Here is a 12847-nt window from a genome sequence, read left to right on the forward strand (position 1 = left end):
GGTTGGGCCGAATGGCCCGTTTCTGTGCCGTATATACTATGTAATCCTATGCAATCCCCCTTGACCTCTATGCAGCCTTTGAGAGGGTTGATCATACCAATACCCTCCAGGATCTCTCTTCCGTTATGCAGCACAGCGGGAATGCCCTTGCTTGGTCCCACATAGTGAACTGATTGGAGACAGAGTACTTCTGTCATCTCAAGACTTGATTATTCGAATACACTCCTGGTCGAGTTCCCACCTTCCATTCCCTGTAAACTTCAGCTCATCCAAAACTCTCTTGTCTTGCCCTGCACCAAGTTGCCCTCATCCATCACCCATGTCCTCGCTGACCGACATTGGCTCCCAGCCCTCCAATATAAAATTCATCATCCTCCTGCTAAATCCCTTCATGGTCCCATCTCTGTAACCTCCTCCAGCTGGCCATTTTTTTCCTGTCCCCAATGGCCACTGCCTGCCATGCCCTCAGCCATTGAGGCCCTCAATTCTGAAATTCCTTCCCTGAATCCTTCTGTCTCCACCCCTCCTCCTTCAAGACCCTTCTTAAAACCCACCTGTTTGACTAAACCTTTGAACCCCCATTCTATTATCTGCTCCTTTGATTCAGTGTTAATCACTTTCTGATTACACCTCCATGAAGCACCTAGGGATGTTTTTCTATATAAATGCAAGCCGTATGTGCGTGTTTGATTCCCCAAACAAGTTATGACTGTGCTGAAGCCCTTCATTTTCTACATAAAATTAGGGTGCCATTATAATAATGACCAACATGTACTTACTTGCAAGTCATCTCCAGTAATAGTTCACACTTCAGAATATTGAACTAACATTTTTTGAAAAACAAGATCATAGCAATCCAAGGGTTATGCTGCTGAATTGAACATTGTATGTGCACTAAATTCTAATTGGGTTTTAAGTAGACCAAGATACTTTAAGAGTCACTTAGTTATTTCTTAAGGCATAAATTCATCTGTACATTATTGTTTTCAAAAGGAACTGAAGATGATAACAGGAAGTAACTCAAAGTCAAGTGAAAAACCAACAAAATTAAATTATTTAAGTGGCAATTAGGGGCAGAATGACAAATCCCAACATTACCAAAAGGATCCCAGGGAAGTTATTTACGAAGTTTGATAAATTGGATGAAGTCTTGAACTTTTACTGCAGCAAGTATTCATACCTGAGTGACCAGCAACAGCATAATGTGGAATCCCCTCACTGAAATTTTGTGCGTTGAATGTTTTTTTTAAAAAAAACTTTTTTTAAACACTTGTGTTTTAGCGCAAAATTGCTCAAAACAACAGCGAGTTGCCAAATCAGTCTCTATAGAAATTGGTACTTACTGTATCCTCTTCCTTGTCTTCTTTTTCTTTTAATGTCTCTTCTGGTTCCGAAGCCACTTCATTTCTAAGTGGTTCTGGCTGCAAAAAGACATGAAAACTTTTCAACTGCTGAATGCCATCTGCACGACAACAAAATAATTTTCTTCACTTAATTTCAGTGCTCACCGGAAATCAACCAGCACAACGGCAAACTTATACCAACACCGAAATTATATGATTGTCAGCATGGTGCTAAATTTTAAAAAGTATTTGTTCAGGTTGTGGGCAACACCGGTAAGGCTGCATTCCTAGCTGCCTCAAGTATTGCTGACTAGGCTGGCAGGTTCCTTTCCTTAAAGGACATAAGTAAACCATTTGGGTTCTTACAACAACCTGAAAGCTTTCATGGTAATTTTGTCTGTCATTAGATTAGCTACTAGATATATTGAATTCAATTTCACAACTAGTCATGGTGGGATTTGAACACAACTTCAAAGTAGCTAGTTCAGCTAGTAACACCACTGCACTCTGTGCCAAAAATGTTAACTCCAGAGTATAAATCCCCTACTTGCATGTATTTATACAATTTTAAAGGAGCACAAGGAGGCCCCACTGTATTAAACAATTTAGACAAGTATTTCAAACAGCATAGATCAATCATCAGGAAATACCAACACTGGTCGAAAAGTTCTTGGTAATATTTTGGTTTTCAACTATTAATTATACATATCCATGCAGAACTAATTCAAATGCATCACTTTAATCTCATACTTTAAAAAATACAAGAAATAGACAAGTTGAGATTCTTGTTCGCAATCTTCAAAATTATTTTTATATATTAAATCAATACGACACACTACTATATATTTCTAGTCTGAAAACTACTATAAATAAGAATGAGCTAGCTGTGTTTAAGAAGTGTGTTGTAAGCTGCATGGAATCATTTGCAAACCATCCAGCTTGGGGAGCATGATCTAAAATGAATAGCTGGTTAATAGGTGAATGGTCCCCGAGTACACTGACCGGTGATTTGCTTTGTACTGGATCAGTAGACAGCCAAAAGTCCAGATCTGATCCCTGAACAGGAAAAAGCAGAAACAAATTCCAGCAAGATTATAATCAGTACTTCTCATTATGCAACATAGATTAAATATTATATAGACAGATGTAGAGATCACAAAAGACAAACCTAGCGGAGCATTTTGCTGCAAATCCCTGTTTGAATCTCTTCAAATTAGGTTTCCATCTGCTACAGCTTTGAAACGGCCCTAATCAAGTTCATAAATAACCTGCTCTGTGACTGTGGGCGTGATTCAGTTTTCCTCCTTGACTCATCTGTAGCCTTTGACTTAGTCGACAACTTAGTTCAACTCTTACCTCTCTAATTGCAGCCAGAGCATCTCCAGCAATGGCTTTTTCCCCTCCGCACCATTATCGCCAGTTGCCCAAGGATCGATCCTCAACCCTCTCCTCTTCATGTAAATGCTGCCCCTTGGAGACATTACACACATGGGATCAGCTTCCACACGTATGCAAACAGCACCCAGCTCTCCCTTCTCTAACCCCTCTAGTACCTCTGTTTTGAGAGACTTCTTGCCAGACATCCAGGCCCTGAAATTCCAGTAGGAGGCTTCTTTCGGACGAACGTCTCCTACCGGAGTATTTTTTCCCCAAAGTACCTGGTGGTCCCAGAGGAGCGTGGAATTCCGTTGGGGAGACCTTCTCTTCACGCGCTGCGAAGCATGCTCCCGTCCTCCAGGTTCCCACGCAGAAGATGCAGTCACTTGTGACTGCTCAATCAAGTAGGTAAAGTATTCTCAATTAATAGCAATGGGAACTCCGTATCTATGCTCCGTACAGCCCCAGTCTTGCAATTTCTTCCAGCTAAACATTATGGCCGAAGCCATAGTTTTTGCTGTCCCCACCCCCATAAACTTTGTATCTTCACCACTGATTCCATCCCCTTCCAAAGCCACTATCTCAGGCTGGAGCAGACAGTTCGCAACTACGGCATCCTATCAGACCGCAGCTGAATTTTTGACTCCATATCCTCTCCATTACACCGACTTCCGTTATCACTTGGCTCTCGCCCCACCTCAGCTAATCAGCTGTGACCCTCATGTATACCATTGTTACTTCCAAATCAACTATTCCAATTCTCTCCTGGCCACCTACTTAACCATCACTACTGATCACTGGCTGCAGGTCCCTCACTGGCTCCAGGTCCCCCAATGCCTCAAATTATAAATTCTCATTTTAATCTTTCAGGGGCCTTTTTGTATTCTCCGCAACCTCCACCAGAACCACTCCCCAAACGCTCGCTTCCTGACTCTGGCCTCGTGCCTCCCCTCTCCATTCGCCCCATCATTGGCAGCCGTGCCTTCAGCCGCCTAGGACCCACACTCGGGAATTCTCTCCCTATACCTCTCTTCCCAATAGGTTGTTCAAAGATGTGGGTTTTAAGGAGGGTCTTAAAGGAGGAGAGGCAATTGAAGAGGTTTAGGTAGGGAATTGCAGAGCAGAGCCGAGGTGTCTGAAGTCACGGCAGCCAATGGTGCAACAAAGACAAGAGGCAATGCACGAGGCCAGAATTGGAGGAACAAAGTGTTTGGAGGGTTGTCAGGCTGGAGGATTCACATACTGCCAGGCTAACTTTTACAACCACCTGCATGTCTCATTCAAATGATGGCACCTCCAACAGTACTGCACTGAAGTGTTAATCAAGTCTATGTGCTCAAATGTTTGAGTAGGACGTGAACCTTCTGGATCAGAGGGGAGTGTTCCAGTGAAAAACCTTGCCGATAATTAAGTTCATCCAATGAAGGAAGAAGTTATGTTTAATATTTACTTGCTTAATAAAAACAGATTCAAAGGAGTGCTTTTCTTTGTCAAATGCACAGCACTGACCTCTCCTGTGCGTTTTTCATTTGCTTCCTCTTTGGATGTCAGTGTAATAATTTCTTCTTTAAATGCAGCATGTTCATTCTCTGCACTTTCATAAGATTTGTTGTGTTTTTTGCTAGATTTCTCTTTACTTTTCTGTACCAAGAGAACAGATAGCACAGAAACATGAATCACATTTGTGAAGAACATAATTGAATTCTCCCCCACCTGTAGGCCAGGGCTGCCAACACGACTCCAACTGATCAACAGGAAGAGTGCTCCTGCAGGGTGAGCATTCCGGCCTATCTTTCCTGCTGTTTGAATTGGAAAGCTACACTGCTACTGAGTCAGACCTAAATATTTCATCAGGGTGAAGAAACACACTCAGAGTTAGTGATCTGTTGTAAAACTATTTCCAGGTGGTAAATATATCCTGGTCGTGTATTTTTTTTAAAATCTAAAAGTATTTGCACTTCACCAGGGAATGACGAGGATCGTTACTGTAAATTTTAGCACAAGAGATTTAATCAATGCAGCATGTGTTTTCAATTAATTATGACAAGTTGTGCAACAACTTTTACCAAAGCAACACAAGGAAAAAGATGCACTAAGCTTTCAGGAAGAGAAATGCCAAAGGTGAGTAGTTCTTAAACAGCAACACATTCCAACAACACGAGGTACTGAAAGAGACTCTTGTGGAGCACTTTAGGACATTTTACGACATTAAATGCACTATATAAATGCAAGTTGTTGAGTACAAAATTCTCTTCAATTTTTTTTGGGTGCACGACCCATTCAAAATACTGTGCATGTGCGGTTTTTCCCATTTACAAGCCGGTGAGCTGGCTGTGCCGGAACTCCAGAGCGCTGCACAGCTTAAAGGGAGCATTGGTTGAGTAACAATTAGCCAAATGACTAAGAATTAAGAGTAGAATCTTGCTGTTCTACAAATGTTGACATTCATCAACAACAATAATGAATTCTCCACGTGTCTAAAAGGAATCAGAACTTTGAGCATTTTAAAAGCATGTCACTGCATCTCATGCCTTATTAAACTCTCAATTCACTACTGCAACACAAGTAACCAGGAATACCCATTAAAACCATTATAATTTATTTATATGTCCAAGAACCAGAACCGCTGTTGAAATAACTGAAATGATACACCACTAGAATTAACATCCGGAGTGTTAAGAGTAAATAATTATATTGTAAGAATGGCATTTTATGCTTGAATGCTAGTTAGAGCACAGGGGAAAAACTGTCATTCTGTTGACTATCAAATTATCAGCATCTAAGATTTTCAAGTCATCAGACTCGGTGCTGTGCAAAGCTCTTCCCTTCTGCTCTCCTCCAACAATGTGCCTGAACCGCAACCTCAGTCAAGAACTCCACCACACCAATGTAACTTGTTCATTAACTATTACATCCATCAAGAGCCAGATGGACAGTTCGCTGTAATTAAGTTCTGAATCATAGTTAAGTTTGTGTTGTAGTTTTGTACTCAGTGCGAGGTATTTTACGGCAACATTTGCAGCAATTAGTCTAGGTTGCATCCCGATTCCAGAGATTCAGAGAATATCGGTAGCCAACTGTGCTATGCCCTCCAATAGAGATAAAAGACTTGCATTTTATATAGCACCTTTCATGACCACCAGATGTCTCAAAGTGCTTTACAGCCAGTGAAGCACTTTTGGAGTGTAGTCACTGTGTAATGTGGGAAACGCAGCAGCCAATTTGTGCACAGCAAACTCCCACAAACAGCAATGTGATAATGTGTTTTTGTTACGTTGATTGGGATAAATATTGGCCAGGACACCGGGGATATCTCCCCTGCTCTTCTTCGAAATAGTGCCATAGGATCGTTCATGTCCACCTGAGAGCAGACAGGCTTTAATGTCTCATCCTAAAGATGGTACCTCCGACAGTGCAGCACTTCCTCAGTATGCACCATTTAGATATCACTACTGGCAACAGTCTGAATTGTGCTTGATTAAGCCACCCTAAACAGCAGCAGGGACCAACAGTTCCATAAACTACTCAGAATTCAAAACCATTTAAGTTTACCCTTTTCTCTTTATCCTTCTTTTTGTTTTTTTCTTTCTTTGACTTCTTAGAAGATTTTTTGCTTTTTTCCTCTACTGGGGCAGCTTCAATTTCTGGTGACTTCTTTTCAGTTATTCGGTGTGTCCTCACGGGCAGTTTTTCATTTTCTGTCAAAGGCCTTTAAAATTGCATAGAAATAAAGTTTTGCAATGAAAAAGCTATTAGCTTAATGCAATTATGATAGATGTGCCAAAGGTTTGGATTTCCACTCACTGATCCATAATTTTAATTTCACCAAACCAAAACATTAAAAAAAGTTTCTACAATTAATTTACAGAACAACCCAGATGTGTTAAGGTGACCACAACTCAATGTCATGCAAATAGGAAAATCCAAGGTAATACTCGCAAGAAAGTTTGACAGACAATTCTCAGCACATCCACATTTGAAAGAAATCTTGAATCTTGGCCAATGCATGTTACTTTGATAGTGAGAATTCAATGTTTTCCTCATCAACACAGCTTTCCAACAAAATCTATTTGCACAATTTGAAACATGATTGTTTAATTATAAAAAGGAACACTAGTGTTTCTAGGTGTAGTTATTACCACCAAAGCACTAGAGGATTGGGGTTGTTTGGGGGGGGGGGGGGGGGTGTTGCAGGGATCAGAGGGGGAAGGAAGCTAAAGCATTAAAAAATTATTGACAAGTATTGTAATGAATGGCTAGCTTTCTTGGGAGACTTCAGAACGAGAAAGCTGGTTAAGATCAGAAAGCAACAGGCAGCTTATAAATGCACACATAATCAGGCACAAATAGTGCAAAGCATCTACAAATTTCAAAAGAGGTCAGAATGCTGAGGAGAGTTTTATCAAACTGGGAGAAAATCTGAACACAGGTTTAGTTCTCTAACTAGTCAGTATTTGAGAAATACTCAGAATACCAGCATGCCCATTTCACAAAACGTAGAATTGGAATAGACAGAACCCGTTATCAAGTATTGCAACAATTGTAAGGCAAGGAATAACTTAGGGTTAACATAGAAACAAGCACAATATAAATTGCCTATTGTGTGATGTTGGGAGAAGCATTAAAAACTTTAGTTAGAGAAGTATAAGAATTTCAACCTTTTCACAACTTTCTAATGTAACTGATGCAATTTTTACTGAACATCAATAACTATGGCATCATGCCCACACATCTGAGTTTAACCCTTTGATGACTGATATCGCAAATTTGAATACTTCCAAGAAAATATTGAATAGCCTCAAATTTTATTACATTTGCCAATATTTGGCTTTAAACAAAGCCATTTTTACCATATATAAAAAAAAAATGTACTGGTAGATATCAAAGGGATAAATCTTTATAAACACACTCAAACCCATCTCCAAGTCAAATTGATTGATGAAAGATCACAAAGTTTATTTTACATACCTTCCTTTTTTCATAGGATTTAGACTTTTGTTGGGACACAAAGATGATGATGGTTGTGCGAGCAGTAGAAAGAATGACAGAGAAAAAATGACAGGAAAAATGGAGTGGCATATTAAGTGTGGAGAGAAAGAGAGGAAGAGAGAAAAGAAAGATAGTCACAGAACTCAATAAACAGCCATAAATTAATTAGTGATATTCATTTTGGAGCAATTATAAAACTTACTAAGCACTGATGTTAAAAATTGTGTTATCGTAACACATTTTGCTATTAATGTAGTTACATCTGGAATCAGAATAGTTTTCAAGAAAGGCCCTATGTCCAGAGGTGCAATATTGCTACAATTGTGGTTTTACATTAAGACTGGAGGGTCGGAAGAGAAGGGGGAAATCTTAGTGTCTGTCAAATCCTGTATGTGCATACATGTAAACCCAACCCCTGTTCAAAAGTACAGTAATGCATTTGACATTAAATATAGTAGTTTAAAATGCACCCACACATTTTTATCCAAAGTATTTGGAGTTCAGTTGGCCATAATTATAAGTAGTTTACATATGCAACATTACGTCAATTTAAAATGGCTTTTGTCAACCTGATTGAACTGGTAAACTCAATAAAATATTTCAATGTAGGTATGGCACATAATGCTGTTTGTTTGCTTTGCAATTTCCCATATGGCAAATATTTGCTCATGACTGGAGTGCCTGGGGAGATGCTGAGCACGGGTTAAAATAGATGGGAGGATAAGCAGCAGCAAAACGGAGAGAGAGAGTCGGCTCACGTGGCTCATTTAATGGAACAGACAGCTAGCTCCAGGATGCAAACTTGGCCACTCAAAACCCTCTGTTAGAAGTGATAAAATGTTAAGGAAAGGAAGAGAAAGAGAGAACTAGATCCAAAGAGGGGCAGAAGACACCCCCAAAAAAATAGGAGAATACGTCTAAAATTATAGCTTTTTCTAAAGCATCTAAATTTGATAAACTGAATGATTGACATTTGCTCTATCATTTTTGTTCACAAATGTAAAAACATAAGGGAGAAAGTCAAAAATTAGCTGCAACAAAAAAACCTGGTTTAATTTATTAATTACAATACACAAACATTATGATCAACATTAACATACAAAATGTACTTACTCAGGCAAATTATAGGACAGTGGGCACCCAGTACTTGAGAATGACCCATTTATGATCATACTCGTACAGCACTGGTTTATAAATCACCTGAACATTTACCAGAACCACTAATAATTTGCTTTAAGCAACTTCTATAAATGTCAGCTGAAAACAAGATAAATACCAATTGTTTTAAAAACAGTAGTTTCTGGGATTTGTGACAATACTGACCAACGTATCAAATGTATACTTACTTATCCAAATCAATATCCAGTGCTTTGTATGGATCATTTGGATCTTTATCATCTTCATCACTAGGCAAGGCATTCTAAACAAAACCCAAAAACATTGAATACCATAAACTTCAGTGTAAACTTGTAGCATTAAGAATTACCTTCTGCTAGAAATGAAGAAAGCATTGAAGTGGATGTGTTATCGATAGGGTTTTAAAAAAAGGACAATATATAACCACTGCAATAATGTCACTGGATTTTCCCCCCACTATTAATTTCACTTCAGTGTGAAGTACCAGTATACTACTTGGGGTCCAACTAAATACCATGTTGCAGCAATAACATGAATTCATTTACGTAAGAATTAGGAGCAGTAGGCGGCCATACAGCCCCTCAAGCCTGCTCCGCCATTCATGATCATGGCTGATCTTCAACCTCATCTCCACTTTCCTGCCGAATCCCTATATCCCTCAATTCCCTGAGAGTCCAAAAATCTATCTCAGCCTTGAATATATTTGGAGACCCAGCATTCACAGTCCTTTGGGGTAGAGAATTCCAAAGATTCACAACCCTCTGAGTGAAGAAATTCCTCATGTCAGTCTTAAATTGCCAACCCCTTATTCTGAGACTATGCCCCTTAATTCCAGATGCTCCAGCCAGGGGAAACAACCTCAGAATCAACCCTGTCAATCCGCTCAGAATCTTCTATGTTTCAATGAAATCACCTCTCATTCTTCTAAACTCGAGAGTATAGGCCCAATTTACTCATTCTCTCCTCATGAGAGCCTTCTCATCCCAGGGATCAATCGAGTGAACCTTTGTTACACTGCCTCCAAGGCATGTATGTCCTTTCTCAGATAAGGAGATCAAAACTGTGCTCACATGTGTCAGATAAGGAGATCAAAACTCCAGGTGTGGTCTCACCAAAGCCCTGTATAATTGTAGCAAGACTTTCTTACTCTTGCACTCCAACCCCCTTGCAATAAAGGTCAACATGCCATTTCCCTTCCGAACTGCTTGCTGTACCTGCATGCTACCTTTTTGTGCTTCATGGACGATGACACCAAAATCTCTCTGAATACCAACATTGAATAGTTGCTCACCATTTAAAAAAAATATGTTGCTGTATTCTGCCTACCAAAGTGAATAACCTCATATTTACTTACACAAGTGCTACAGAGGTAGTCATTAGAGAAAACAGTGGAAATGAAGAAAGATGGGGTTCGAGAGAGGAAATTTTGCAAATTTCATGTTGATCAATATGGTACCAGAGAATTTATTACCATTTAAGAGACCGAAGCACAACCTTGGAATGTTATGTTCATTAATTTGGCGTCCACTGTGAAAAAAATCCATTACAATGAAAGCTAGAACAGGATCTGCAAGAATAAAAGGCAGTATCCTCAACCCAACAGATTTATAAACAATCTAATTTATGGAATACTTCTACATGAATAGAATTAGAGAAGTAGTGATGGATAATATGTTCTGACTTTAACAAAGCATTTGAGTGGTTCAGCATGGGCCTATTGTACTTATCCAGTACCTTTACAGCCTTCCGGTCTATAGAATTCACACCATATTATACATGCTGACTTTGAAAGTAAAACATTTGGTTAAATCACCAAAAATGCTAAATCTTTGGTATCTGGAAAAACTCCTGGAAATTTAAAAAAGCTTTCTTAAACATAAAAATTCATGCTGAGCGCGCGCGCGCAACAGCAAAATACAAGAGAATGAAAGAGAACACGAATGACAAAACTTGAGAAAAAGCGAGAGCACATGCACTTGACAAAAAAAGAGCAACCAGAGAGCGCGAGCGCATGACAAAGAGCACGTGTTACAGTGCTGAATTGTGTACGAGAGCGCACATAAAAGTGAGAGACAAAGCAATGTAGCAAAAATTGCAAAAGCAAGAGATCAAGAGAGTGAGATCAAGAGCATGCGAGAGAAAGGGAAAGAAAGAGGGCTATATAATTTCCTGAGAAGTCAAAGTACTTTACACAAAAACTTTTTGACTCAAGTAGGCAGATGGAGCAGCCAATCTGCACACAAATGCCCCCCAAATAGAAATATGGCAAATCACCAGTTAATTTATTTCTTTGATGATGCTGGAACACCTGAACTCCCTGCTCTTCTTCGAAAGGTGGGACGGGATCTTAAATATCAGCTTGCACAGAGGCTAGCCTTGGTTTAACACATCATCCAATGGAACAATGGCATACTCCCTCAAGACTGCATTAAAATGATGTGTAATATTGCAATCAAGGATGACCATGAGTTGCCAGTGATAGCCCTCTGTGCCCTGTCAATTTATTTAAACCATGTCAGTAATATCGTTGGACACATCCAGAGCTGTGATTTGTCAATTTTGTGAACCTTTTGTTTGATTATTCAGTTGACTGGCATTCAAATTGCTTTTTGTGCGCGTTTTAAGGGCCATACCTCATCATCTTGCTGGATTGAATAAATTCTTTTATCGCCTGTCAAATGGATCAAGTGCCAGGACTGTTGACCACTTAAATTTAGCAGCACAGGGTGATAAAGGAAAACGTTTAACGACTAACCTCAGGCATTTCTTCTGTGATAATGTCAACTTGATGAACGGGAGCAATGTCTTCATCACTTTCTGTATGAAGTGAATCATGACGACGTTTGCCTTTCTTGTCTTTCTTCTGTTTTTTCTTCTTTTTCTCTCGATCCTGCTTCTGCTGTTGCCTGCGTTCTTCTTCCAGTTTAAGATATTGATCTGACAAAGGCATTCCTGTGCACATCAATACAACATAGATCACTGCATCTAAACAACCTACAAATACTAGAATTGCTTACAGAGAAACTCAGTAAAAAGGGCAACTGTATAAATCCTTGTGCACCATCACATGTGCAATTTTTTATGCCCTCACTCATTTACAGTTCACCAAGGTGTGACCTAGGCGCTAGATTTTATTCATAAAAAAAAATCAGCTGTGATCAAGACTAAAGAAAATTGGAATTTGGAGAAATTAGCCCACAATTACTTAAATCAGATAACTGCCAACTCTGATGTTAGCATTTCCAAGTTTTCGGCAACAGCTAACCATTTTCTCTGAAACTTTCTGATCAAATCATATACAGGTGATTGGATGAGTTAATAAAATATATAATATTCTGCCCAAAAATTGCTACAGATCAATCACCCCCAGTCTCTGCTGCCCCCCACCCCCACCAAAGAATGTGTGTGATCTTGCAGACATTTCTTTTACTTGGTGGCAGCAGGTTCCAACACTTGCTACTCACATCATGGCAGGCAGAATGGTACTTATGGCAGAATAAAAGCAGTATTCTTCCCTGGCAAATAAATTTAGCCAGCACATCATACTTGCAATGTCAGTTCAATGATCAGCTATTATGGAATCTTGGACTGGGCAGGGGACTTCACTAGGACTTTTGGGTTACAAAAAACATCGCCAATGAGTGGAATGTATAGCAACTACTTTTACATGCAATAAATGGAAGCTAGAGAACTGAGATAGTTGCATCAATTACCTGGTACTCTCAATGGTACTGTAAGATCGATCTGCACCACAGGTATGTGTTCCACGCCACTGGCATCCTGGTAATTCTGAAATCAAACAAAATAGTGGCTGCTCATCAAATTAAATCAATCAATATCATTTCCATATTCATGGTTTACACTGAATTGCTGCCTTTTAAAATATTAGTATAAATGGAAAGGCTTCACATGCCTATCAAATGTAATACATCTCAATTTAGCTCGTGTGTGGTTGCAACTCGAACGGCTCCAAAAACACACATCTTATCTGTTGTGATGCT

At 39.4% G+C, this 12847-nt stretch overlaps 1 protein-coding gene across 3 annotated transcripts in view; it reads right to left on the reverse strand.

Annotated features, from left to right (window-relative positions):
* ap3d1 (adaptor related protein complex 3 subunit delta 1) overlaps positions 1 to 12847 on the reverse strand; it is an 85216-nt gene that overhangs the window by 18644 nt on the left and 53725 nt on the right. The window contains exons 19-26 of one of the 3 annotated variants that reach the window (XM_070859764.1): positions 12560 to 12635; positions 11602 to 11783; positions 9056 to 9129; positions 7689 to 7712; positions 6273 to 6429; positions 4230 to 4361; positions 2346 to 2399; positions 1344 to 1421 (exon numbers count right to left, since the gene is read on the reverse strand). In XM_070859764.1, the coding sequence (XP_070715865.1) occupies positions 1344 to 1421; positions 2346 to 2399; positions 4230 to 4361; positions 6273 to 6429; positions 7689 to 7712; positions 9056 to 9129; positions 11602 to 11783; positions 12560 to 12635 (777 nt within the window). Of the gene's footprint in view, positions 1 to 1343; positions 1422 to 2345; positions 2400 to 4229; positions 4362 to 6272; positions 6430 to 7688; positions 7713 to 9055; positions 9130 to 11601; positions 11799 to 12559; positions 12636 to 12847 lie in introns of all 3 variants that reach the window. The other 2 variants (XM_070859763.1, XM_070859766.1) reach the window with 2 other exon arrangements.

The sequence above is a fragment of the Pristiophorus japonicus genome, chromosome 18, assembly GCF_044704955.1.
Source record: "Pristiophorus japonicus isolate sPriJap1 chromosome 18, sPriJap1.hap1, whole genome shotgun sequence".
Classification (NCBI taxonomy): domain Eukaryota; kingdom Metazoa; phylum Chordata; class Chondrichthyes; family Pristiophoridae; genus Pristiophorus; species Pristiophorus japonicus.